General features: G+C 44.1%; 1 protein-coding gene across 1 annotated transcript in view; it reads left to right on the top strand.

Annotated features, from left to right (window-relative positions):
• ATP6V1C1 (ATPase H+ transporting V1 subunit C1) overlaps nucleotides 1-24,311 on the top strand; it is a 1,077,102-nt gene that overhangs the window by 500,662 nt on the left and 552,129 nt on the right. The window contains exon 5 of the mRNA XM_044065676.1: nucleotides 4,824-4,918. Coding sequence (XP_043921611.1) covers nucleotides 4,824-4,918 — 95 coding nt within the window. The remainder of the gene's footprint in view (nucleotides 1-4,823; nucleotides 4,919-24,311) is intronic.

The following is a 24,311-nucleotide window of genomic DNA, read 5'->3' as shown; positions in this document are numbered from 1 at the left end:
GGTATTATGAGTTGCTGCAGATGAATTCAGCAATACCTTATGCTGTTCCTCCTGTTTTGGCTGTCTTGTTGGATGCATTTTCTAATGATTTTAAGGCTGTAGTCTCTCATCGTCCTGCCCCCAAGAAGCCTGCTAGATTCTGTAGGGTGCCTGAGGACTGTAGATTTTTGTACAAGTGTCCTTCTGCTGACCCCATGGTGGTCTCTGTAGCTTTTGACAAGCCGTCTCAATTGCCGCCTTCTCCTAAGTTACTGCCCTCTGATAAAGATACCAGAACCATGGAAAGGCTAGGCAGGAAGGTTTGTACCTCTGATACCTTGGCTTTTAAGGCCGTTATTCATCAGACCTGTGTGTCCAGGTACTTGTTGGCTGTCTTATCCCAGGCCTATCAGGTTATTTCTGATCTTCCAGACTCTGAGGGTAAAACTTCTGCCCTTTCTGTGTTGGGGATTTCTTCCCAGGTAGCTTGTCATTCCATCAAGTGTAGTTATGATGCAGCAGATGCTTCCTCTAGGGCTGTTGCTTCTGGATCTATGATGAGATGATATTCTTTTAGCCTTTGACTTGTGATGTTAAGGCTAAGTTGATGTATGCCCCTCTAGATAATAAACACTTTTTTGGGGAGGCTGCTGCTGATTTAAGTCCCTTCAGGATAAGATTAAGCCTTTACAGGAACTTAAGCATGTGTTTGTTTCTCCTGTGCCTAAATTTCAGAGAAACTACCCCAGTAAGCCAGCCTTTGTTCGCAGGCAATCTTCCCCTCGTCCTCAGGGTAAAAAGAGTGGTAAGCAGACTCCTGTCAAGGCTACTCGGACTTCTGTGCCTCAGAAGTCTCCTTTTCCTGATAAACCAGGTACTATCTGTCTTATTCTTCCCAGCCACTTTCCTCTTTATCTTCTCCTCTCTATCTTTCTCTTCCTGTTTGGTTACAGATTACTCAGGATTCCTGGGTTCTGTCCATTATTCATAGCAAAAACAAAGAATGCCACTGCTGTAAATAGTGCTTCTGTAAAATTCAATGCAAACAAAACAGAAAAAGAGCACAGTGGCGTTCAACCTTTTATTAAAACGATAATCAGCAAAGCTTTCGGGTTTCCCCTTCCTCAGTGCTTACTTAAGCACTGAGGAAGGGGAAACCCGAAAGCTTTACTGATTATCGTTTTAATAAACGGTCAAACACCACTATGCTCTTTTTCTCTTTTGTCTGTCCATTATCCACCAGAGGTATTTCATGGTTTGGAAATTCCTTCCTCTTGGTATTCCTTGACCCCGGGAACATCTCTCCTCCTGTCCAGAGGTGCTTTCGGACCTTTTGACTCTGGGTACTAATTAAGAGGTCCCTGTGTCCCAAAAGGGGGAGGAGATTTTACTCCAGGATGTTTCTAGTACCTAGGAAAGAGTGTACTTGGAGACCAATTCTAGACCTCTCTCATTTAAACACTTTTCTGAAAGTGCCCTCCTTTTCAATGTTGTCCATTTAGACTTTGTTCTCTTTTGCTTCCTCATGCTTATATGATGTCTCTGGATCTGAAGGATGCTTATCTCCATAATTCCGATTCATCCCCTTTTCAGGATGTTTGTTTCTCTGTTGCTTCCTGGCATTTTCAGTTCTCTGCTTTGCCCCTTGGCCTTTCTACTGCCCCAAGGGTATTCACCAAATGCCTCGCTCCTGTTATTGCTTTTTGCAGGCTTCAGAGGATCTGAGTATTGCCTTATTTAGACAACTTTCTCTTTCAGGTGTTCTCTCAAGAGATCCTATTACAAAATCTTCATTTTGCCACTTCCCTTCTGCAAAGCCTGGGGTTCACAAACTTCAAAAAGTTTTTTCCTGACTCCTTCTCAAGACCATGTTTTTCTGGGGTACAGGATCCAGACTGTGCCTATGCTGGCATCCCTGCCTCCTCCCAAGGCCTTAACACTCATTTCCTTCTTTGAGTATTTTTCCTCTGGACTTTGTAACAGGGAATTTCAGAGGGCTCTGGGATTCATTGTGTCCACCATCCCTATGCTCCCTCTGGCCAAACTACCCATGAGAAAGTTTCAGTGGTTTTTGAAGTCAGTTTGGCTTCAACATGCGCATCCCCTAGAGTCTGTAGTTCCTGTTCTTCCTCGTCTCAGGAAGGAACTTCAGTGGTGGATTCAGCAGTTGTCCCTAAATCCAGGGCTCCATTTTCATCCCCCTCTTCCCTCTCGGTAGCTCTTCACAGATACTTCAGATGTGGGATTGGAAGCAGCTTTTGACTCCCTAAAGGTGCAGGGTGGGGTGGTCACCTCATCTACAGAAAGAGCACATCATTGTCAAAGAGGTGAGAGCTTTTCTGCTGGCTCTTCGGGCTTTTCATCCTCTGTTCTCCCTGACACCTCTCAAGGTGTTTACAGACAATATCACAGTGATGTGGTATGTAAACAAATGGGGTGTGGGCAAGATCTTATCTTTTTTGTAGGTTGGCACTCCTGATGTGGGAACTTGCTATTCAGTATCAAGTGACTTTTTCAGGCTGTTTAAATTCCCTCCGGTCAAAATGTCATGGCACACACTCTGAAGAGGTACTTAACTCAACCCATGAATGCATGCTTCACAGGGATGTGTTTCTGAACATTGTCCACTAGTGGGGTACTCCTGAACTAGATATTTTTGCCCCTCCTTGAATAAACAACTTTCTCTTTTTTGTGCCAGAGTCCCAGGTCCTCTGGTTTGGAAGGTGGATGCCGTATCTTTTTCTTGGAAGGGGATATTTCTTTATGCTTTCCCTCCCCTTCTTCTCTTTCCAAAAGTCCTGTTCAAAATTCAACAGGATGCTCCCAAAATCTTGTTGGTGGCCGAGACAGCATTGGTTCCCTCTTCTGCATTTAGTCAAGGGCAGTCATCACAACTTGACCTCAAAGGGTGGACTTACTCACACAAGACAAAGGAATCTCTCATCCATCCCCACCTCTTCACTCTTTAGCTGACACTGTGGGTGGTAGGAATTTGATTCCACAGACACCTTTTTTTTCTGAGGATGTGTTTAAGCTCCTCCAAGAGGCCTGGAAACCTAATGCTACAAAATCCTACTTACTCCAGTGAAAAAGGTTTTCTGTTTGGTGTCTTTCTCGTAACCTGAATCCACTTTCTGTGGATCTTCCTTTGGTTCTGTCTTATTTGTGTGAATTACTCAATGCTGGGTTGGCTTATTCCTCCTGTAGCTTCTAGATTTGAAGCCTAACAATTCATTAAAGGCATTCTTCATTTTAGGCCTCCCAGGAAGCCTGTTCCTACTCCTGAGATCTTAATTTTGTTGCGGGAAAATTGACTTGGACTCCTTTTGAGCCTGCAGCTTCAGCTTCCCTGCAACATTGCTCTTGGAAGACTGTACTTCTGTTAGCCCCTACTTCTGCAGACTGGTGTCTGAGCTTCAAGCCATTATGGCTTATCCTCCTTTTTTGGTGCTTCATAAGGACAGGGTATCCTTGCATACTAATCATTCTTTTATGCCCAAGGTGGTGAATGAGTTGTCCTTGAATCAGTCTATTCATTTGTCCACTTTTTTCCCTTCTCTGCAATCTGCCAGTGAGAAGGTGCTGCACACATTGGATGTGCATAGACAACTCAGATTTTATTTGGATAAGATTAAGACTACTAGGAAATCATACCTGCTTTTTGTTTCCTTTCATCCTAGGTCCTTAAGAATTAGCTGTGTCCAAGCAGATGGTTTCTTCTTGAATTTCTAAAGCCATTTATTTTTATTATTCCTTTCATGGTAAGAACCTTCCTTCTGTGGCTCATTCTACTAGGGCTGTGGCTTCTTGTGCTTTTCTCAAGGGTTTGGATACTAATGCTATTCTTGAGGTTCTTGAGGCAGCCACCTGGACTTCTGTGCATAGAATTACCAAGCACTACAAGTTTGATGGAATTTCTAGAGCTGATTTTGCTAGGGCCATCCTTCATGGCTTCCTAGAGAGCTCTGCTGGTCCTTCCTCCCTCTCTTCTTGCTGAGCTTTGGCCGTATCCCTAATGTAGTAAATACTGCACCAGTGAAGAGAAGGACATAGTACAGTTGTGTAAAATCTTACCATAATAGTAGATGCCCTTCCCCTCACTGTTGCAGTATTCACGTCCTCCCCCCACCCCCTGGTCCATTTCTTTTTTGGATGTACTGGTTACTTCTCTTTTCATTGGACTGGCATTCCTACTGGGGATCTCAGTTTTGAGGATGGTACAGCTGCACGTCACCTTTATGACGTATGCTACACGAGGAGCATACATGTGCTGTATGGAGTACCTTAAAGCAAACTAAAGTTTGTGGTATACTGGCTGGATGTCAGGCCGGCCTTGGCAGGGGATCCCTGTTGCAATGAGTACTGCAATAGTGAATAGAAGGACATCTACTGTTATGGTAAGGTTTTACACAACTCTGCATTCCCTCCCAGAACCCTAATTTATGTGTAAGTAACCCCATTTTTGATTAAAAAGTGAAACCATATTTAGTTTGTTTTATTCTTTAGATGTTTTTCTGATGAAAATCATCAATTCTTTCAGTACTCTGCTGTCATTGTTTGCTTTGAAATTCCTATTTTATCACACGTTTTGAAATAAAATGTCATTTTCTGCCTGTGGTTGCTAGTTAAAAAAAAATTGTGTGCAGGTAAAATCGCAATCTTTGCAGTACCATGCTGAAGTTTTCATCTCCACATGTTAATGTAAGAAAAGCCATAGACATCTTGGAATTGTTCTAATACAGTGTTTGTGATGAATTTATAATATCATAGATGTAAAATAACAGATGTGTTCCATTGTGTGCTGTGTTTCATCAATATATAATGAGTCTTAATTTTTTTTTCAGTTGACTTGATTACCTATATAACTAGGTTCCAGTGGGACATGGCCAAGTACCCAATCAAACAGCCTCTGAAAAACATTTCAGAAATCATTGCAAAGGTAAGAACTGGGCATGCCTTTCTGTGCACCAAGTACACTGTATTTTTTAAGAAATCAAGTCAGACAGTTTCAGTCTTGATGTTGCATCAAGAAGAAGAGTATCAACATTTAATTACAGCTCACTGATAAAATACCTTCATCCATCGATACCTTCATTCTGCATTGGTGTAGAATCTCACAGTTGGGTATCATTCAGTTGTAGTCTTGTGCTGTGCATTTCTGTTTAGCTTGTGTTGGCTGAAGCCTTTTTCAGTTCTTATGACTGCTCGAAATTATAAGATGACTAATCTTGAGGTCTGAATGATTCATATAGTCATTTGTTTGTAGCTGTTGGTGAGAATCACTTGATGTGTTCACGATTGGATCATTGCTGCAGTAGCCTTAGATGTATGACTTATATCCTGCGAAGGATGCAACAGTCTGCCAGCTTCCAAAGCTTCAGGACGTCTTCCATGTGCCCAGACAATTGGCAGCTCAAGCAAGGCTGGAGAACATCAACAGTCTGGGTGCTAAGCCCTTCTGAACTTTCATGCCACCAAGGAGCGCTTATGTTGAGGGTGTTCGGGGATTGATGGTCTGTTATTTCTCCACCTCTGGACAGATAAACTCCATTCAGAAAAACAGTAATTTTCTAACAAAAGCAGTCTTTTTTTTTTTTTATTTTTTTTTTTTTATAGGAAGTAAGTATTTTTTAACTGTCCCATGAGTTTTCAGTTAAAAAAAAGTAAGGTTCTTTTATTACTTTTAGTGTAAACTTTTGTTTTACTAAGGTTTACTCTAATTTTTATTGATAACAGTTTTACATATTGTTTTTTAGGGGCTAACGGATGTATGTATGTGTTTGTATCATGATGATTTTCTGGTGGAAAGACTACCTTTTTGATGCTTTGTATTTACCAACTGCTGCTGTCATCATCATCCATGTTTCAGTCTTCTTTCATGGCTTTCCCATGGTATAGTTTACCATTTCCTTTGTTTTTTCTTCCTTCGTTCATGAAAAGAAGAAAATTTCCAGATTGCCTCTTCAACAGTCTGTACTTTGCCTCAGCCGCAGATAAATGATCTTGTAGTGGCCATTTTTGGCTCTTCAGACCACTTGTCTTCTTTCTTTGTGTTCCTGTGGCGTAGTCCTTTCAGTCACCTTAGAATGGGGGTTAGACACGTCCTCTGTGGTAGTCTGAGTGTTCTCAGTGGGTATGGGAGAACAATTGTCAGTCTCGGAGAAAGGAATGGGAAATGGTTCTCTGCCTAACCAGACTAAGATGCCTGTTTCCTGGATAATTTCCCTGACATGAGTCTATGGATATTCCTTTCAAAATGAAGAGTAAAAACTCTGTTACTTTAGATGGAGAAGATTTATTGGGCTTACCTCAGGCCTTAGTTCAGGCTCTTAACCCTTCTTATTCTGCATTTACTGGTAAGAGAAAAAGGAATTCTTCAGTTTCTGAAGATTCACAGTGTGATGAATAGAGACTAGATTTTGAGGGAACAAATTGCAACTCTGAGGAAAGTATTTCTTCTGATTTCCCTTGGAACATTCTTTTAAACCATATCTTGGATAAACTGATTTTTTTCTTTGGGAACAAAACTCATTTCATTTACAGTGAAAAAAATATAATTTATTACAGCTGGAATTTCTCATTCTACTGCTGATGTTCATCGTGCATACAGCTGCAGTCATAACAGATGGGTTCTCCTGCCATCAGGCGGGTCCTCGGTCGGCCGAATTCCAAAGTCTAGGTCCGGCGTTGGTTGTTGTTGCTTCTTCCCTGACGTCAGTGCAACAGGGGTATAAAAGAACCAGCCGACGCCATTTTCTCCAGTCTTTCTTGCCACGCGGTGCCCGAAGCAGAAGCAGTTCACAAGTGCCGGTCGGCCAGCTCCTGAAATTACGAAAATTTTGCAACCGAAGTCTTCTTGAAAGCTAAGTACCCGTTGAAACTTTTCTTGCCTCAGACCGATGTCAGACAAAGTTAATAATTGTATTTCATGTGGGAAGCAAATACAGCATAAGGATTTTCATTCCCTCTGCATTCCTTGCTTAGTCCCAGACCACGACGTCTTGGTCTGTCGTTTTTGTGCTACATTCAACAAACGCACCATTAAGCGTCGGGCGGAGTTCGCCCAGCACTATTTTGGCAGAAAGTTTAACTATATTATGTCGTTGGATACTCCGACTCCAGTTTTGTCTAAAAAATGCAAAGATAAGGACCGACACACGAGGTCCGCGGCCTCTACCGACACCATGCCAAAGCCGACTACAGGTGGTCCGGTTCTCAGCGAGGTGCCTACGCAGCCCCTGCCTACCGACGACACTTCTTTGGCTGTGTCTTCTGTGCCCGAGGTCGCAGGCTCCTTGGCCCACACCCCGACTACAGATACCGAGGCCATTCTTGGTGGTGAAACTCAAAATGTAGACAGGTCTGCCTCCTCTCAAGGTGTCCTCAGACCTTCCTCTTCTTTTTCCATCAAGGCTTTCTCTAAGTCCAAAGCAGCCATGCATTCTAAGAGACCAGCTACACAGGGCCCTTCTCCAAGCCCCATGCCTAAAAAACAGATGCTTAAAATGTCTGAGGATTTAATTACTCTTATCAGGGGTTCTCAACCCCCCCCCGGACAAAAGGCCCAGAGTGGAGGAAGAATCCCCCTCCTCTGACCAGGCCTCCATTATTTCAGAGCACTCGGATGAACAGGAACATTCTTACTCCCCTTTTGAAGATTCTGATGCAGAGGAGTCCATTCCCTCTGTCTCTCCCCCCCCAGAGGATTACTCATTTGGGGAAACCTTGCATACCTTATGGGAACACTTCCACTGGGAAGACCAAGAGTATTCAGATTCCAAGAAAAGGCTTGGGGATTTTCTCTTGCTACCTCAGCACAGGCCTCTGGCTATACTTCCTGTCTTAGACATACTAGATAATGTGTATTCGGAGGCCTGCCTTAACCCGGATTCTTTACCTCCAGCCCCAGTCAAACCTGACAGGTACTACCGGGTTCCTGGCTCACACCAATTTCTATACAAAAGCCATGCGGCTGACCCAGAAACTATCTCACAGGGCCCCAAGGGAATTAAGGCCTCCACTGCTAAAAATCCATTACCTTCCGAGAGAGATTCCAGATCTTTAGAAAGGTGGGGAAAAAAGGTATACACCTCGGCCACCTTAACCCATGAGGGCATTAAACTGCCAGTTCCATATGTTAAAGTACCAACAGTTTCTGTTATCACAGTTGAGAAGCAAAATGTCACAACCTGAACAACCAGACTTGAAGGAGTTGCAGGATTTGATGCATAGTGCAGAACAAGTGGGTAAACATACCTTGCAATGTGGTTTTGATGCTCTAGAGGCCTCATGTAGAGCTGCTGTTACAGGATCAGTCATACGTAGACATGCCTGGCTCAAGGAGCAAACCTTACCAGATCATGTCAAAGCTAAATTACTAGATGCCCCTCTACAAAAGGATGTATTATTTGGTGTTAAAGCTGAGGGAGGTATTAAAGAAAATGGAGGAAAAGGCTAAATCAATGCAAACAGTGAAAGATTTTCTACAGGTACAACCTCCACGTTTCAGTAGAAATTGGCCTTGCAAAAATTGGTCCTTTCCAGCCACGGACAGACCCCAAAGAGGTAGATACAGGCACCCGAGGGGCAGAGGGCAATCTCAAGGATCGTTTAGAGGCAGACAATGGCAAGCTCCTACACAAAGAGGTGGTGAGGATAGTTCGCAGCCATTCAGAAAGCAAGCCCAATGACTTTCCCCTTTGCATGCCAAGCAAGGCTCAAATGGCAGCACCCTTAGGCAGAAAACTGGCATTATTTTCGAAAAATTGGCATGTCACCAAAGACAAATGGATCCTGGACATTATAAACAGAGGCTACAGATTCCATTTTCACACCCTTCCAAAAATGAGAGGCATGCCAAACCTGCCACACAATCAAAGGGCAGAGGCACAAAGACAAATTTCAGATCTCATGGACATGAAAGCTATTCAGGAGGTACCTACTCAAGAACAAGGTCAAGGTTTTTATTCCAGACTATTCCTGGTACCAAGGAAGGGAAAAGATTGGAGACCTATTTTGGACCTATCCATCCTAAACACATTTTTACTCGTACCAAAATTCAAGATGCTTACATTACAGCAGCTTCTTCCCATGCTGGGCAAGGAGTCTTGGCTGGTAACATTGGACCTCAAGGAGGCATACCTGCATGTCCCAATCAGACAAAATTGTAGAAGATACCTCAGATTTCTTGCAGGTTCAACCCATTATCAATTCTCTGCATTGCCCTTTGGCTTATCTACTGCGCCCAGAGTATTCACGAAATGCCTGGCATCAGTAATTGCCTACTGCAGACTTCAAGGGATACAAATATATCCATATTTGGACGACTGCCTGATCCAAGTGGACAGCAAGCACATACTTCTGAAACATCTGGCTTTTGTAATAATGTTGTTGAATTCTCTGGGATACACAGTCAACAAAAAGAAATCAAGGCTAATACCCTCTCAGAAAATAATTTTCCTGGGTGCCAACTTGGACACAAACACCCAGATGGCCTACCTCACGCCAGAGAAACAGGGGCAACTAACTCAATACTTCAGAAAACTAGCAAATTTCACCAGGCTGACTGCAAGGAAAATCCTGCAGGCTCTGGGATTCATGGCATCTTGCATCCTACTAATCCCATGTGCAAAGCTGCATATGAGGAAACTTCAATGGTACCTGAAAAACATATGGTCTCAACACAGCCACAGTTTGGAAGCAATAATACCACTAATTCCATGTCTTCAAAAGGAATTTCTGTGGTGGGCTCAAGCATGCCAAAGAAACACAGGTCTCCCATTCTGCAAGCCTCAAGCAAATCAAGTCATCACAACAGACGCCTCGGACTACTCCTGGGGGGCGCACATGACAGATCGGTGCATTCAGGGCAAATGGTCCCAAAAAGAAAAGCACCTTCACATCAATCAAAAGGAAATGCTAGCAGTAATAAATGCTATTATAACTTTCAAAGACCTTCTGCATCCAGGTCAACTATTGATAAGGACAGACAACACCACAGTAATGTTGTACATAAACAAACAGGGAGGAACCCATTCATACCCCCTATGCAGGCTGGCCATGTCACTTTGGAACATGGCTCTGGAATTACAAATCGAACTTCAAGCACAGTACTTGCCAGGCAAGGAAAACACACTGGCAGACAACCTAAGCAGATATATGACAGATCCACATGAATGGAAGTTGCATCCTCAAGTTTTTACAGAGATAATACAAGCATGGGGAAGGCCAGACATAGATCTCTTTGCCTCCCACAAAAATCACCAATTGACAAAATTCTGCTCAAGGACTTTTCATCCACAGGCCTGGAGAGTGGACTCTTTCAGTTGGACAACAATGACAGTTTATGCCTTTCTGCCTCTTCCTCTGCTGCCCAAAGTTCTATTAAAAACCAGAGCAGACAGACCAAAGATGATTCTCATTGCTCCAGACTGGCCAAGACAGCACTGGTACCCACTCCTGAGGAGCCTGACGCATTCCCCACCATGGACCCTACCACTAATGCCTCTTCTTCTGACTTAGCACAGCTTCAAAACTCTTCACAGTCAGCTGAAAACAGTCAATCTGGCCGCACGGAAGATTCCTTAACATCACAACAGACCCTACTCTCCAAGGAGGTGCAGGATGTCATTTTGGAGGCCAGAAGGCTGTCTACTAGAAAAGCTTACTCCGCAAAATGGAAACGGTTTTGTGCCTGGAATGAGAAAAAGGTCCAGAATCCTGGAAAACTGAATTTACCTCAGATATTACAGTATCTAGCTGAGCTGCTAAGTAGTGGACTTTCATTTTCCTCCATCAAAATCCATGCCTCAGCCATTTCTGCAGAATACAACACTGATCCACCTTTATTCTCTCACCCCCTCTTAAGACAGTTCCTCAGAGGGGCTAAGAATATAAAACCCCCAAGGAGAAACAACCAATGCCTGCTTGGGACCTCAATTTCATTCTAGAAAAGCTGACCTTGCCTCCTTTTGAGCCAGCTGCCTCAACAGATTTGCAATATTTGTCCTGGAAAACAGCTTTCCTTCTGGCTATCACCTCAGCTCGCAGGGTATCGGAACTACAAGCCCTCATGGCTGTGCAGCCTTTTATCATCTTCCATCGTGACAGAGTTTCCTTACGAACCAACCCGTCCTTTATGCCAAAGGTGGTATCCAGGGTAGCTTTGAATCGGGCTATCCACTTACCTACCTTTTACCCTAATCCTCAAAACAAAGGGGAGAGACTACTACATTCCTTGGACATTCACAGACAGCTGCATTATTATTTGGACAGAACAAAGCCTTTCAGAAAAACAGGAACAGCTCTTTGTGTCCTATGCTATAGAAGCTCAAGGAAAGCCAATTTCCAAACAGACAATCTCAAAATGGATAGCCCACTGCATACGCTTTTGTTACTCTTTTCATGGTAAAACTGTACCTGCAGGCATCAGATCTCACTCCAGAAGGGCCACAGCTACCTCTGCAGCTTTCCTCAGAGGAGTTCCTACCAAAGATATTTTGGAAGCAGCCACTTGGAGTTCTGTGCATACCTTCTCCAAGCACTACCACCTACCATTATACTCCAAAACTAGAGCAGGCTTTGCCACTGCAGTCTTGCTGGGCATCCTGGCTCCTCCTAGTTCCACCTAGTGCCTACCACCCCTTTCTTAGCTTTGGGATTCTACCCATCTGTTATGACTGCAGCTGTATGCACGATGAACATAGTACAGTTTTGTACCTACCATAAATGTAGATGTTAGAGTGCTAATACAGCTGCAGTCCAGGTTTCCCTCCCTCCTTCCCTTCTTGGGACAGGCCTATTGGCTAACACCTCCTCATACAACCTGATTGGGGTATTCATTTATGGTGTATTTGCTTGCAACTACCGTATTTTGATTATATTGCATTGCTTTATTACATAAATTTATGTATTGCCTTCCTTCTGGGGGCACCTGACATCTGGGGCAAGAAAAACTGAAGAAAATGGCGTTGGCTGGTTCTTTTATACCCCTGTCGCACTGACGTCCGGGAAGAAGCGACGACAACCGATGCCGGACCTAGACTTTGGAATTCGGCCGACCGAGGACCCGCCTGACGGCAGGAGAACCCATCTGTTATGACTACAGCTGTATTAGCACTCGAACATCTACATTTATGGTAGGTACAAAACTGTACTTTCCCTTTGTTCTTCCAGCTTTTGAGGTTGTTTTTATTACTGCATCCAACATGCTTAATAGCCAGCCTGCAGCCCCTAAGAAGGGAGACAGATTCAGGAAAGTCACCAGGAATAGATGGTATTTCTGTGGAAATTTGAATGCTAGGAAGGAAGAAAGTGATAAAGGTCTGGAAGGTTGCCTTTAACAACATTTTAAAAGGAGTGGTGGCATCAACATCCTGAAAGAAAGCTGTGGTGGCTGGAATACCTAGAGACTGTAAAGACCTGCTAGACCCAGCTTCATATATAGGCCCATTTCAGTTTTAATCCATGATTATGAAGCAATTGTCTATAATTGCTAAAAATGGTAAAGGTATTGCTAAAGTTGATAGAGATGGATCAAGATGGCTTTGTGGAGGTATAGGCAACATTTGAAAACATTAATGGAACAATGATCCAGATGGAAGCGGAGTGAAAGAAAATGCCACTGTTGTTGATGTGTCTTCGTGTAGACAAAGCATTTGACAGAGTAAGGTGAGATTTTATGAGTAGGGCAGTGAAAGCATTTGCATTCCATGATGCAATAATAAGAGTAATTAGGAGTATATATGAGGGATTGGGGCAAAAATGAAAGTGGGAGGGTTCTTCTCTGATAAATTGTGCCTGAACAGATGAATCAGGCAAGGTTGTCCTCTTTCCCCCTTTGTTATTTGCTTTATATTTAGAGTCATTGGCAAAGAAAATTAAAGTCACAGAAATATAAGGATATAGTTGGTATGATAATCAAGAAAAGTTGGCTTTATTTGCAGAAGATATTATTTTGCACCTCATAAAACCAGAAAAGAACATCTCAGTTTTGTGGAATATCTTGAGACAGATTGATAAAACAAAGGCTATAGCTGTAAAGTATGGATCTACACATGAATTGGTTCAGCAATACCCATATTTATGGGGACACTATAAAATGAATTGCTTAGGAATATGGATTAAAAAGGATTATGTTGTGGCAGCTAAAGATATGTTGGGAGAGACTAAACAAAAGACAATACAAAAACTGAGAAACTGGAAGCTCTTGTTTATGGATCTGGATAGCAAGATACAAAACCACATGAAGATGTTTCTAGTCCCATTAGTTTTATGTACAGGTCAGGCATATTTCTATCAAGCAGAGGAGAAGTTGTGGATAATAATTAATAAGTTAAATGAATTTTTCTGGAAGGAGAAGAAGACGAGGGTCAAGTGGGATAAGTTGATTCTTCCACCAGAACAAGGTTCATAGGTGTGTACTAGGTTAATGGCCTATAGCCTTTACAAGCCTAGCCCTTGGGGATTACCCTGGCATCGTGCCACCCGACATTAGTTCCCAGTGCCTCTGTCAAGTAGAGCCACTGGAGTGATCCCCAAAGTGAATTTTCTATTTCCCACCCACTCATCAAGATTTCTCTTGAAAAGGGCCAGTGAAGTGCTCTGTTTGACATGTATGGGAAGTCTGTTCCATAGCATGGGCAGTCTCTGGGTTATGAACCTGTCCCTTCAGCATGTTCTGTTGATTGTGGTGTGGTGCGGAGGGATTGGATTTTTTAGATGTAACATTTCTAACAGAGCTGGGTCAGACATGGCTTTGTAAGTCAAGCAGAGATCGCCTCTAAGTAAGTGATATGAGACGGGGAGAATACTGGAGTTTTTTGAGTCTGTCCATATCGGACAACTGTTTAAGGCCTAAGATCATCTTTGTGAGGTACTTTTGTGGCTTCTCCAGTTGTTGCAGGTGTCTAGTGAGGTACATGCCAAATAGGCCATTGTACTCGATGATTGGCTTAATGAGGGAAGAGTAGAGGGAGACAATGACCTCTTTCTTCCTGGATGCAAAACCCTTAGTAATGAGATGTGCCACATAGAAGGACTTTCTGACCACAGTTGCAGCGTGGTGGTCAAAAGAGAGGTTGCTTTCAATCTGTGTTCCCAGATCTCTTATAATGCCTTCTATGTTCAGTGGACTACCATTGATGTGGTAATTCATGGGAACCCAGTTTTTCCCAAAGGGAATGATGACACATTTTTTGGCATTGAGCTTAAGTCCATGGTTCTGACACCTGTCATTGATCTCAGTGAGGCCTTTTCTGCAGGATGTTGGCATCACTTGGGAAGTTAATAATAGCTCCCAACTTGCAATCGTTTGTGAACTTTGTCAGCCAGAGTCCCTTCGTATTGGCCTTGACTTCAGAGAAGTAGATACCAAACAGGAGAGGACCCAGGACCAAACCCTGTGGGATTCCACTCGTGACTGGCCGGCAGTCTGACTTGCAGTCAGCTGCTTTCACACTGTAGGTTCTCTCTGTGAGCCAGTTTGCAATCCACCTAGTGATATAGGGGTTGATGCTTAGCTTAGTGAGTTTTTCTATGATTCTTTATTGGCGAATGGTATCAAAGGCCTTGGGCAGATCAAGATAGGGTGTATGAACCACCTTGCCATCATCCACAGCTCTGGGGACTGACACAAAGAAGTGGACCAGGTTGACAAGGCATGATAGACTATTCACAAAACCAAACTGTGTGTGGGATCCAGAGTTTGGAGATTCCCTATATCCTTGTTTATTTGGGCCATAATGATGCGTTCCATAGCTTTGCATATCAGACACTTCAGGCTAATGGGGCGATAGTTCCCAGGGTCTGTAGTCTCTCCTTCTTTGTGGAGAGAGATAACTGTATTAGTGCACCATTCGGTAGGGACAAAGCTTGAGGTGAGGCTGTGATTGAACAGGGCACACAGGTGTGGTGCCAGCTCACTATATAGTTCATGTAGAATACAGCCAGGGATATTGTCAGGTCCCATGGAAGCTATATTCTTGGCCTTGAACAGTGCTGTTTTAACCTGTGCAGCAGCAATGCTGGGTGCCTGACAATCTACTGGTATTGTGATTGGTCCTTTGGGAGGGTGGTAAAGTTGGCACTGAATCTGTCGGACAGTATATTGGCAGTATCTGTTGGCTTGGTATAGGAGGTACCATTGTGCAGTAGCTCAGAGCAAAGCTGGGTATTGCTGTGGAGATTCTTTATATAACTGTAGAAGGCCGTTTGGTTGTCTTTGCTATCTGCTGCAATTATGTTTTCATAGCTAGGTTTAGAGGATTTGATGAGGAATCTCAAATTTTTTGTGGAGGCTGAAAAGGGAGTTTTTCCAGTCTTGGGACTTCACTTTATTCCGCATCAGTTTCTTCCTTCTGTTGTAGTTTGTTTATAGCAGAGGACCACTAGATTGGCTTCCTTATTTTGAAGGCAAGTGTCTTGGTTCTGTTGGGTATGGCGAGATCCATGCATTTGTGTACATGTTCGTATAGTGTATTGGTGTATGGGTGTATGATTTGGCAGTCATGCAACTATTCTCCATTTGCATGGGTGCCGTGAAGTTAGCCACCTCTGTTTTTAGGAGCTCAAAGTTAACTTTGGAGAAGTTTTTCATAGTGGTTACCTTTTGTGGGGGTGGGTGGATTTCCAAGGTGATTAGTTTGTGGTCGGATCTAACCAGGGAGGTGTTGACTATTGGTGTAGAGCAACGGTCACCCATGTTAGTAATGACCAGGTCAAAGATGTTGCTACCTCTAGTGGGGGTAAGAATGAGCTGGTCCAGGCCATTGGAATTAATGAATTCCAGGAAACATTGGGCAAGTGTATTGGTACACGAGTAGTTTTCCCAGTTAATGGGAGGGGTAGTTGGAAGTCATCCAGTATGAGTTTGTTAGGTTGGACCCTAATATTCTCCAGGGTGCTTAGGAAGGTTCATAGGTTGGTACTAGGCTATCAGCCCTAGGCCTATACAAATGTTCACCACCGGCTGGTATGGTCTCCCTTGACCCGAGAAGGAGTAACAGATCAGGAATCTCCAATTAAAAATAAAACAAATACATGTGCGCTTTCATCTGCTTTCATCAGATTTCATCAGAACCCTGATTCATTAACCAGTCACAGTTTATATAACCATTTCATTCCATAATAAATTTTAACCATAAATAAAATATATATATAAAAATATATATTAATATAATAATATATAACCATATTCACTTATACCACATCATTAACACTAACACAATATATAAAATATAAAAATATATATATATTTATATAACTGGTTTTAGGGGATCAAAAACATATACAATGCATTAATACAAGGAAACAAAAGGTTTGGTGGTTGAATCAGGGTTCTGATGAAATCTGATGAAAGCAGATGAATTTAGCACCACAAACATTTGTTTTTTAACTTTTGGAATTTCCTGAATAAATTCTCTCTTGAAGTAGCTCTGTTTGATCTGTTACTCCTTCTCGGGTCAAGGGAGACCATACCAGCCGGTGGTGAACATTTGGGTTTGCAATTCTTGTGTTTTGGACTAGGTCTATACAAGCCTAGCCGTAACAATTCCGTGGATATTTCTTCCCACAGGATTTACTTCTCTGGACCCCTGTCTAGCAGGGTGACTGACATGATCCCCGGGGTGAATTTCCTATCTCCCATTTCAGTCATCAAGGTTCCTTTTGAAGAGGGCCAAGGAGGCGCTCTGCTTGACATATATGGGCAGTCTGTTCCAGAGTATGGGGAGTCTCTGGGTCAGGAACCTATCCCTCCAGCATGTTTTTTAAGATTGCCTGATTTGAAGGTATATTTTAAAGCTACACAGCTAAGACTCGTGTACATAACACAAGCAGAAAATTATAATTCTAAGTGGAACGGAATGATGATGAATCTGGGGAAATTCAAGAAATATGGAGATAGTAGGATTTTGGATGCAGATCCTCGAGGAAAATAGCAGCTGTACAGAATATTATATTTATACAATAGCAGAAAGTGTTCTAAGATCTAAGCCAACATGAGAATGGAAAGAGGAGATTTTGCTGATAAGGATGAATGCAGTTAGGGGTTCAGAGAATAGGCAAGATGGGGATGGAATTTACTGGATAAAAATGGTAAAAGAACCAAGGTATTGGTATCAAATCACTAGAGAGAGAAATGTAATAGAATGGGAAGAGGTCAAGAAGACATTTGGACTGCAAGCTAGAGATTGCCTTCCATGTTATGGATTGATATCAGAGTACAGGCACAGAGAAAGGAATAGAGATATTCCAAGTGAAAGACCTGCTGTGGTAGAGATTTTGTTTGAATTTGGAACAGAAGTGGCTGTTAAAGGGTTAATTAGGGCATGTAAAAGAATTGCACGATAACCATAGGAATCAATTAGAGAAGGTTAGTAAAGACTGGGAAGAGAGGTTGGATAATCAGTTCACAAGGAAACAGTTGGGAGAACATATGTATGGCTCCCAAATATGCAACACAATCTAGAAGACTTAGGATTTTTTTGCATGGAAGTGTTTGCATGAATACTTTTATACCCCAGGCAGACTCCAAATCATTTTTCCTCGGGTAGATAGCAAATGTTGGAGGTGTAATGTAGAAGGAAGAGGTAACTGGGAACATATGATGTTATGTTGTCCCATCTCGCCTTCATTTTTGCTGGTTGGGTTCGGATCCGATCCTTTGCTCTGACTTGGCCGATTTCCTATAGCTCGAGAGCTTTTTACTGGCTCGAGGCTAACCCCTATCCCAGCATGCCTTGTGGTAGCTACCTAGATCTCGTTTGTCACTTGCAGCGTCGAGATTGTGACTGCTGGCTCAGGCTAAATACTTTGTGCTTTTTTCACTTATATTGTTATCCTTCTTCAGGGTTTTGTTGTTTAATAACCTCGTTAGAGCGTATCCCTATTACTCTAATGACCCCTTTTTCTACTTGTGGGTGTTTTTTGGCCGTCATTTTCTTCCTCAAGCCTTGCTTTCCCCTTCGAGCCCATTTAAATTAGAGAGTTCTTCTTTTTCCTCACCTTTTCTGGGATAGACGTTTGTTAGAGGCTCTCCTATTGGGGTTGTCGCCATTTAAGTTAGAGGCTCCCCCCTTTTTCTTCCCTTTTAAAAAAAAAAAAAAAAGTTTTCATTTATTGTTGTTTAGGCTAGCCATTACAGCCTTGTAGTTGTTTTAGTTGTTGTGTGCTGTTCGCTTACAGCTTTTTTTTCTAGCACTGTGGTAAAATGTTTCTCTTCATTATCCACCATGTTCAAAGAGTCTAAATCCTCTGGGTTCAAAAAATGCAACTCGTGTTACCAAAAAGTGTCCCTTGTGTCCCTTACAGACAGGCAGGCACATGAGTTGTGTATATTGTTTAGGGGCTGTTCACCGGCAGGACTCATGCTCGATCTGTCATTCTTTCAGTTCCAGAGTCCTGCAAGAGAGAAAAAAGTTAATTTTGCGTTGTCTTCTGAAGAACCCTCAAGATTCTTCGTCTCAATGTCTTCAGCCAGCTAAAGTGCCTGAAAAACACACTAAGCCATCAGTTCAGAGATTGGAACTGACAAAATCCACTGAAAAACTTTCAGCTATGTTGGACTCCAGTGTTGGCTCTGACAAAGCTGAGTCTCAGGCAGCTCCATCTCTGTCCTCGAAGCCAGTCTCCTCCTTAGGAGTCGATGCACTCAGCTCCACAACCTCCTTTGCTGCAATTTGGAGCGGGCAGTCCTTTTCACACTCCTCTCGGTCCTCCAGGCTTTCGGATCACGACTTGGAGAGAGTGGTCAATAGGCTTCTCAAGTCGCAGGTACTTGCTAAATTACTATCGAGCCTAAGCGATAAGGATTTGGCTCCTTTGGCCCATCCAGCTTCTCCATCGGTTCCTCCTCCGACTCTCTTGAGCTCTGAGCTGGAGTGCATGGAGGTCATATTTGTGGAACAGTCGGCTCTGGTTACTTCATCTTAATTGGTTCCGACAGCCGCTCCGATCTCCTCGATGTCTCAGTCCATCGATGGATGTGGGTGCTAAAGCTCTCTTGCTGGCTCCGAGGGGGGAAGTGACATCGGACCCTTGTCCAACCCCGCTTCGGCACAGGTGAGCTGGGCTCCCACATCAGCCTCGGAGCTGTCCCTCTCAGTTCGCAGGAGATTTCCCGGCTCTTCGGAGCCAGGGGGCTCCTTCGACTTGGGACTGTGATGCCTTTGAGGTGATGGGGAGCGTGCTGTCTCTTGAGACTGCTCCACCCTTGGCTCCATTGGCTCCTCCTCTCTCTGTGCCTGTACCTGCCTTTGACCTTCCTCCTGTCTCCAAGCATAGGGAATCTGTGCCCCAGGACCCCCCATTGGGTGACCCCACTTCTTCCAAAACCTCCCCCGAATGTTCGGAGGAGGTCCCTTGGAAGAAAAGATGTAAGAGGAAGCATCTGGACTCCCTTGAGTCTATCACTTCAGACACAGACTTGGATGAATTGGAAGGGTCCCCTTGGTCCCCCTCTGAGGTCTCCTTTTCAAACATCTTGGAAATCCTTAGAGGGGTGGCTGGATGCCCCTAGCCCCTTCTGAGGGCAAGTCTGTCTACCTGGATGCATTTGGTTCCCGACCCTCCACCTCTTGGGTGTCTCCGCCTTTTGACCCACTTTTGTCTGTAGTGAGTCGAAAGGCATGGAGTGCTCCAGAGACCATGGAACCAGTTCCAAGGAGACCGAATAAATTTATTACTGCTCCCGAAGATAAATCCTTCCTTTCCAAAGGGGTCTCTATTGATGCCATGGTGGTGGCAACAGCCACTAAGAAGGAACTTGTGGAAACTTCATCTGTCCATTCGCCGATCAAGGAGTCTCATTCAATGGACAGGTATGGGAAGCATACGTTTTCTTCATCGACCTTTACTCTCAGGTCGCTGAATTACTTGTCGCACTTCACACGACTTCAGAGGGATCTCCTGAAGGAGCTAGGAGATATCCTGCAAGATCCTACAACTGAGGGAGTTGCAAACAGGGCGGCTTCCCAGCATGCGACCTTGACCTCAGTGGTTAACTCCTCCAAAAGGCTCATTTCTTATGCGGCAGATGGAGTGAGTAGGGAAGCTGGTACCAGAGTAGCTTTGCGGAGACACTCTTGGATGCGCCTTTGTCAGTTTGCGGAACCTTTCAAGTCTTCACTTACCAGTACCCCCTTTGATGGCTCGTCCTTGTTTGGCTCTCGGGTAGAAGAGACTCTCACCAGATGTGAACAGGATGGCAAGAGTCTCTCTGCTGTAGGAGTCCCTTTTTCCACTACCTCTACACCCTATCCTAAAGGTCAGAAGAGTGGAAATATGTGGTTTTGAAAATCCCAGGGAGCTTCACCTGACACAAGTGGAGATTTTTCCCTCAGCAGAGGGGAAAACAACAATGGAAGACGCCCTCGTGGCAGAGGGGGTCAGCAACAGCAGGGTGACGGTGATATGTTCTCTGCTAGGCCCTTCCAGCACTCCTGAAGGGAGGCCTGACTGTCTACCTTTGGAGGCGGTCGGGGGCAGATTATCACTGTACCCAGCAGCCTGGCAAACTATCACAAGAGAAACATGGGAACTTTCAATAATATCTGGGGATTACAAAATTCCTTTTTCCCAGTTACCCCCCCCCCCCAAAAGAAAAGCATTCTATCCCAGATGTTCCACCCAGTCTTCGGGATCACAGAATCCTAGAGGTACAAAGATTGCTAGAAAAAAGAGCCATCAAAGAAGTCCCCGCAGACCAAATCGGATCTGGAACTTACTCAAGGTTCTTTTTAGTTCCAAAAAAGACAGGGGACTGGAGACCCATTTTGGATCTCAGCAAGCTAAACAAATCCGTAAAAAAGATGAAGTTCTGGATGGTAACACTGCAGTCCATTCTTCCCTTCTTAGGACAATTGGATGTGCTCCATAGATCTCCAGGACGTGTACTACCACATAAAAATGGACAGGCAATCCAGGAGATTCCTATGCTTCTGGCTGGGAGCCGGTCACTATAAGTTCAGAGCCCTGCCCTTTTTTCTCACCACAGCCCCCATGGCAGTGGTCATGGCTCACCTGAGGCATCTGGGATTCCAGGTGTTTCCATATCTAGACGACTAGCTCCTCACTGCTACCACTGAGCATCAACTGATCAAAGCATGGGACTTACACTATCCAAACTTGTTCCCAGCTAGGCATCACCATAAACTATGAAAAGTCTGCCTTGTTGCCTTGTCAGTCTATTACCTTTATAAGAGCAGACGTGGGTACAAGACGCATAATAGCAAAGCTGCCTCAAGGTAGGGTGTCAACCATTCATCAGCAAGTTTTGTTTCTCATAAAGAAGATGAGAGTTCAGGCAAGAGAAGTTTTACAAGTCTTGGGCTCAATGGCCGCAGCAATTACACTAGTTCCTTTGGCATGCTTCCACATGCGGATTCTGCAGTGGCTTCTTTTCACTCAAATAGGGTGTGGGGGCATTATCTGGGACAGACCGTCCAAGGAATGTGGCAACCTCACGAGTACCATTTGCACATCAGTGTTCTAGAGATGAGTGGTGCTTCTGACATTGAAAGCACTTCAGGACTCTGTCCCTACCAGGACCATTGCAGTTCAGACAGACAATATGTCAGTGGTATGGTACATTAACAAGCAGGGAGGGACCAGATCTTACCCCTTGTGTCGGGAAGCGCTTCGAGTATGACAATGGGCAAAGTCTTCCCAATGTTTTCTGATTGCGATGCACATTCCTGGGAAATCCAACGTGATAGTGGACAGGCTCAGCAGTGCTGATGTCTTGCCTCATGAGTGGTCCCTGACTCAAGAAGTTGTAGACTTGATTTTTTACAAATGGGGCCAGCCATGCTGCGATCTTTTTACCAAACCCCTCAACAACAAATGCAGCAGCTACTCCGCCCTAGTCCCCCCTCCAGGACAGTCACCTAGGGATGCACTTGTTCACGATTCGCCTCTGGGATACACTGGCACCCCTTCTTGCACAGTGTGTCACTGCTGGCTCCATGGCACCTCAGGGGTGTCCCTACCAGGGACATCCTAGAAGCTGTTACCTGGAGTTCTGTACATACTTTCACCAAGCATTACCATTTGCCAATTTTCTCTAAATTCAGAGCTGACTGTGCCACTGCAGTCTTGCAGGAACTTATAGCTGGTCCAGATGCTATCTAAATTCCTCCTCCCATCCTCAGCTTTGGGAATCTACCCAGATGTGATGACTGCAACAGTGAAACACGAAGAACATAGTACAGTTGTGTACACTTACCATAAATGTAGATGTGTGCGTGTATTCACTGTTGCAGGCCTGGTTACCCTCCCTCCAACCCCCTGACTTCTTCTGGCTCTACCTCTGTTCTCCTTGACTATGCTTAAAAGCTTTTTGGTGTATTTGCTTTTTTGTTGGAGGTATAACCTTGCATATATATATTTAACTGCTTCCCATTAGGGGGCACCTGACATCTGGGGCAAGAAAAACTGATGTAATGGCATCGGCTGCATGCTTTATACCCCTGACTACCTGACGTCATGGAAGATGAAACTGCAACTGACGCAGGACCCAAGACTTTGATAATCAGGCTGACTGAGGGCTACTGCAAGCCGATAACCCAAATGTGATGACTGAAACAGTGAATACACTCTAACATCTACATTTATGGTAAGTGTACACAAATGTACTTTCTCCTGGCTCCTACCTCATCAGGTCTGGAGACCTTCATAAGTACTACGCCAGCAATTTTGTCTCCTTTTCCAGTTTGATCTTCGGTTTCAAAGCAGTTGGAACTGAGAATCCCAGATCCATCCATACTGGATCTGAAGTTCATAGTATCTTCTACTCCAGTACTGTGTCTAAGTGGACTGGCTCCGAGCGTATCAGAGGCAGATGACTCTCAGAGCCATAGCGTAGGCACCAGATCTAAGGCGTTGGACTAGACTCAGAGATTGTTAAAAATGTCTCTGCCCTTCTGAGCCTTGGGTCTTGACAGCTTGGCTCTCACCCCTGCTTCAAACAGTTTGACTTTGGGTCAGAAGGAGTCAATGGTTTTGAAGCATGTCTTCTTGGAGCTGTTGGCTTCTTTCTCATCAGGGCATTGTGCCTTTGAGGTAGTGGAGAGAGTTTTCTCTGCTCCAAGAGAAAAGACGCATCTGCCTTCCTTGACTCCCACTTCCCAGACCTAGTTGTTTTTATGTCGAGAGCCTCTACATCCTACTTTTACAAGGACAGCCAGCTCAAGAGTCTCCAGGATACCCCTCTGGGTATATTGATTTCTTCTGATACTTCTCCAGAACCCCCTACCAAATAAGTCCCTAGGAAGAAAAAGTGTAAGAGGAGGCACTTAGACTCTCCTCAAGTGTCTGTCACAGAAGATATTGATTTCAATGAGGGGAAAGGGTCCCCAAGATCACCATCTGATGATGTGTCCTTTGGAGATGTCCTAGAGATCCTCAAGCAAAGGGGTGGCTGGTCTATTGACAGCCCTTCCCAAGAGGAATCAGTATTCCTGGAATCTTTTGGGTCTGGGCTGTCTACCTCCTGGGTGACTCCATCCGATTTGATCTCGAGGCTGACGTGGAAGGGAACTTGCCTCTGTTGAGCTGATCCCCAAACGACTGAACAGGATTCTGTCACTGCCCAAGGATAGGGAGTTTTGGAGTAAAGGAGTACCTGTTGATACCATAGTCATAGCAGTGGCCACAGAAAAGGAACTTGCAGAACAGAGTTCCTCTGTTCATCCTTCTAACAGGGAGTCTACAGCGATGGACAGATTTAGGAAGTGAGTGTATTCTTCAGTAACCTGTGCACGTCGGTTGCTGAACTATTTGTCAAAATTTACTAGACATCAGAGGGAATTAATTTAAAAACTCATCAAATCCCAGGGACCATTACTTCTGAGGCAGAAAGTTCTGTTAGCTACCCTACAGTCCACTTCAAATTTGTCCATGAGGCTCATTTGACATGAAACTGAAGGTACCTCAGAGGCAGTGGGTTCAGGCATTTCCATTAGCTGGCATGCCTGGATGAGCCTGTGTGGTTTCGCGTATCCTTTAAGACTTCCTTTGTCAGTGCTCGTTTTGATGGAAGTTCACTATTTGAACCCAAGGTTAAAGACTCGCTATCTACATGTGAGCAGGAAGATGAAACCCTGTCTGCTGTTGGGAGTATGTTTTTTGACTTCTCAAAGGACCTTTTCCAGGAGTCAATGAGGTGGTCAAAAAATGTTCAAAAAGTCCCACGGTCACTTGCAAGATCCACATGGAGACCGTTCCTCCAGTGGCAGAGGGGAAAACTCTACAGCCCACAGAACCAAGGATCTAGAGATACCTTCTCTGACAGATCCTACCAACACTCATGAAAGGAGACCCAACTGTCCATTTCT

Source organism: Protopterus annectens, chromosome 3.part0 (genome assembly GCF_019279795.1).
Source record: "Protopterus annectens isolate FY-2018-M chromosome 3.part0, PAN1.0, whole genome shotgun sequence".
NCBI classification, from domain to species: domain Eukaryota; kingdom Metazoa; phylum Chordata; order Ceratodontiformes; family Protopteridae; genus Protopterus; species Protopterus annectens.
Note: the sequence above shows the minus strand (reverse complement) of the source record. Positions and strands in the feature narration are given on the sequence as shown.